This window comes from Podarcis melisellensis (genome assembly GCF_964234715.1).
Source record: "Podarcis melisellensis genome assembly, chromosome: 17".
Classification (NCBI taxonomy): Eukaryota; Metazoa; Chordata; class Lepidosauria; order Squamata; family Lacertidae; genus Podarcis; species Podarcis melisellensis.
The window spans coordinates 10,832,018-10,836,483 of NC_138534.1; the positions used below are offsets into that span (position 1 = coordinate 10,832,018).

At 48.9% G+C, this 4,466-nt stretch overlaps 1 protein-coding gene across 3 annotated transcripts in view; it reads left to right on the forward strand.

Annotated features, from left to right (window-relative positions):
- SLC44A2 (solute carrier family 44 member 2 (CTL2 blood group)) overlaps nucleotides 1-4,466 on the forward strand; it is a 57,629-nt gene that overhangs the window by 41,623 nt on the left and 11,540 nt on the right. For all 3 annotated transcript variants that reach the window (XM_081894092.1, XM_081894093.1, XM_081894094.1), the window contains exons 15-17: nucleotides 532-794; nucleotides 2,763-2,857; nucleotides 3,916-4,019. In XM_081894092.1, coding sequence (XP_081750218.1) covers nucleotides 532-794; nucleotides 2,763-2,857; nucleotides 3,916-4,019 — 462 coding nt within the window. The remainder of the gene's footprint in view (nucleotides 1-531; nucleotides 795-2,762; nucleotides 2,858-3,915; nucleotides 4,020-4,466) is intronic.

Sequence of the window (4,466 nt, forward strand, 5' to 3'; positions counted from 1 at the left end):
CAGAACTTCATTCTCAAGTTGGCGCCTTCACTTCAGTAGGGTTCCCCAACAAGACAACAACAAGAATCCGCTGACAGCATACAAATCAATCTGGCTGACCTGATCCAAACACACACAGAGACACACACACACCCCTACCTCACTACAGCCAACCAAAGACAGCCAACCAGACCCTAGGCCACCCCAAGCTCTCTCACCACCAAGGAAATACAACAAGCAAAGAGTAAGAGAATCCACACATGTGATGTTGACACAACCCCCCCCCACACACTAAGTAGAATAGAAGCATTGTCACCCAACCCCACTCACCATTCCCTCCCCCCCCTCTTTCCGCCTCTTTTCTTCCCAACCTAACACTGTAACACTAATATCTCACAAGAAATGAAACTGATCTGTAGAAAACACAACTTGAAAAAAGAGACAACGCATGTATTTTTGTAAACGTAAGAAATCCTTAATAAAAATATATTCAAGTGCCTGTCTGGCTCCCATAACGATGAGAGTAACATCATTTTCTTCCTTCTTTTTCAGACCTTCAATACTTCCAACGTCACCAAAGTGTGCCCAAGCGCTCGCTGCCTCTTTGCCTTCTACGGTGGCGAGAGCACCTACCACAAGTACCTCATCATCTTCCAGATCTACAATGTCTTTATGTTCTTCTGGCTGGCAAACTTTGTCATTGCCTTGGGCCAAGTCACGCTGGCCGGAGCCTTCGCCTCGTACTATTGGGCCTTTAAGAAACCAGATGACATGCCAGCCTTCCCTCTGTTCTCCTCCTTCGGCAGAGCACTCAGGTACAAAGACTGGGGTGGGCGGGAGAGTTGCAGCATGCAATTCTTGACTGTCGGAAGTCCCTGCATCAGTGTTTCTCATGCTTTGGGTCTCTGGCTGTTGTTGGACTACAACTCCCATCATTCCCTGGCCACTGGTCCTGCTGGTTAGGAATGACAGGAATTGTATTCCAACAGCAGCTGGAGACCCGAGTTTGAGAAACACTGCCCTGCACACTGCAGAACCAGGGAAGGATGCAGGGTTTGTTGGCTGAAGAGGATCCTAGATAGACAAGGCAGGTTTCTGCACAGTGATTTCAGCTCAGTATTGGACTATCTGCACTCTGGGCTAGATAGGGCATCCAGACTGGAAAATGGTAGAGCATTCAAGTCATTGTGGTACAGAAAAGAGCTTTGATATCCTAGAAGCTGGCACACAGCAGAGGAATGTTACAGTGGTGTCTCGCAAGACAAAATTAATTTGTTCCGCAAGTTCTTTTGTCTTGCGAGTTTTTCGTCTTGCGAAGCACGGTTTCCCATAGGAATGTATTGAAAATTAATTAATGCATTCCTATGGAAACCGCCTTCAGACCAGGTCCGGGGACAGCCTGTCCCCCAACCTCTTCTGAAGGCTGGGGGGGCGGACAAGGGCTTTTCTTCCCACCCCCAGCATTTTCAAAAAAACCCCAGGACAGCAGAGGACTTCTCCGCTGTCCCAGGGCTTTTTAAAATGCTGGCGGGCGGCAGCGAAGGGTTCGCTGCCGCCCGCCAGCATTTTAAAAAACCCCGGGACATTCTCCGCTGTCCCGGGGCGATTTAAAAGCCCCCGGGAAGGCAGGCAGGGGGGACAAAGACTTTTGCCCCCTGCCAGCCTTCAGAGGTCCAGGACCTCTTCTGAAGGCTGGCGGGGGGCAAAAGTCTTTGTCCCCCCTGCCTGCCTTCCCGGGGGCTTTTAAATCGCCCCGGGACTGTCCCGGGGCGACTTAAAGCCTCCGGACAGCTTTTGAAGGCAGGCGGGGGAGCAAAGACTTTTGCCCCCCGCCCGCCTTCGGAAGAGGTCCAGGACCTCTTCTGAAGGCGGGCGGGGGGCAAAAGTCTTTGCTCCCCCCGCCTGCCTTCAAAAGCCATCCGGGATAGCGGGAAGCGCTTCCCTGCTATCCCGGACTGCTTTTAAAATGCTGGCGGTGGGGAGGAAAGCCTTTCGGCCCCCGCCGGCCTTCCTGGACCTCTTCTGAAGGCCGGAGGGGGGGGAAAGGCTTTGCTCCCCACCGCCAGCATTTAAAAGAGGTCCCCGGAGATTTCCCTATGGGCTTTCTTCTTGCGAAGCAAGCCCATAGGGAAATTCGTTTTGCGAAGCGCCTCCAAAACGGAAAAACCCTTTCGTCTAGCGGGTTTTTGTCTTGCGAGGCGTTCGTCTTGCGGGGCACCACTGTATTTCCAATTGCATACAGAGAACAGAGCCTTGTTTACCACTTAACATCAGGGCTGGGCAACCTGTGGCCCTTCAGATATTGCCAGGCTACAACTCCCATCATTTCTGGATATTGGCCATGCTGGCTGGGGCTGATGGGATTTGGAGTCCAACAACAACCTTATCTCTGGTTGCCATCTTTATCTGAATCAGGATAATTTTGAGGCAGTTGATTTGCATGATCTGTGGAGAAGTCCCAGGGCAGAACAATATCATAGCAAGCTCCAGGAAGGTGCTTAGCATGGTTCCATGACTGAAGGGGGCTTTGGTGATTTCTTCCCAGGAGGAGGTTGGAGTAAACGAGCCTTAGAAGTAGGCCAGCAGCCCATAAGGATATGCTGCAAAGCCCAATATGGAAATTGGGGTTCAAAATGGAACTTGAGAAACTCAGGCCAGTGTACCTAGTAGCTAGACAAGCAGGCTCTCCTGTCCCACTGTGCAGGCTGATACAGCGTCCTTTGTCATAGTTCACAAATGCTCTGAAGCCACAGCAAATACAATTTTTCTGCTCCCCCCAACAGGTATCACACTGGCTCACTAGCCTTCGGCTCCCTCATTCTTGCTATTGTCCAGGTCATTCGAGTCATGCTGGAATATTTGGATCACAGGCTAAAAGGTACTAAGCAGGGGAAAGGATTTAGTACAGGAAGTGTGCTAGGAATGAGAGTCCACCTCTTTCCTTTGGCCACGCATCAGTAGGCTCAGTTGGCATGAAATCATTTTTCCATGTTTAGATTGGGAGATCTTCTCCCTTTCCCTCTCTTTCTCTGCCACCTAGCTAGACATCTTGGGGCTGTCTTTGGATTCTTGAGTCTCTCCTTTTGTATTCTTAAGAGGGATATTTTTTATGCTCCGGGGTGCTGTTGAAGGATGTGCCTGGCCCGAGAATACAGTTAAGCCTATGAGTTATAACTCCCAATAAGTAAAAATTGTGCCAAGAATACAAGCTATGGAAATAGTGTGAAATTTCTACAGATGTCTCTTTCTGCAATTTTCTCACATCTTTGTTATGCACTCAGGGCTTGAAATTTGGGGTATTTTTGACAGGCAGTTGAGTAGCGGCAGCAGAATATCCCAGTACAGTCGTACCTTGGTTTTCAAGCAGCTTAGTTCTTGAATATTTAGGCTCCCAAACGCCGCAAACTTGGAAGTGAGTGTTCTGGTTTGCGAACTATTTTTGGAAGCTTCCTGCAGCCAATCAGAAGCTGCGCTTTGGTTTCCGAATGTTCTGGAAGTCGAATGGACTTCCGGAACAGATTCTGTTCGACTTCCGAGGTACGACTGTATATTACAGAGTGGGGAAGAAGGAACTACAAATAGCTCCACAAGCCAAGACAGCCCTGGCCCCTGAGTACTGCAGCTCCCTACCCCACCCCGCTACAGAGGCAGATTCTTTGGTCCAGCAGGTCTGGTGCACATACAAATCCTAGCATGTTGACATTTCCTCATTGTCTTGAATGATGCTTTCCACTGCACTCTGGACCAAGGGCATAACTCTTGAAGTTATCCCTTTTAAAAAGCTGCTCTTTTTAATAACAAAGGCTAGGATCCTTCAAGTGTTAATGATAATTCCAGATTCTGTGCTGGTGAGCAACTGTGTGCATGGGTTCCTGCCCAGTCTGACAAGTAGATAATTTTTTCTCCTCCTCTTCCTTGCTGCCATCCTTGCATTAGCTGCCGACAACAAGTGTGCCAAGTTCTTCTTGACCTGTCTCAAATGCTGCTTCTGGTGCCTCGAGAAATTCATCAAGTTCTTGAACAGGAATGCCTACATTATGGTGAGGAATCTTGACCGTTCTCAGGGAATTCATGCAGAGTTGTAGATGCTCAGATGATCATGGGAATGACTATCAGACCAGTGAGCCAAGCCATTAGCAGGAGAGGCTATTAGATGCCTTAGTCATACTTTAGACTGGAGTGGACCTACATTTTGGGGACCCTGAAGCCTGAACTGTTATGGGGGGCCCCCCTTGCAACCAGCAATGAGGTCTGGGTAACCACTGTTGGCTTCTTCAATGGGGTCGTTTACAACAACCTTTACAACATCTGTGCTACTGAATCTCAGACTTTGGGATTGTTGAAATGTATACAGTGGAACCTCAGTTTTTAAACTTAATCCGTTCCGGAAGACTGGTTTGGCTTCCAAAAAGTTTTGAAACCAAGGATCAATGGGCTGGCTGCAAAGTCAATGGGAAAAAATGAAAAACGCGGCTCAGAAGCCGAAA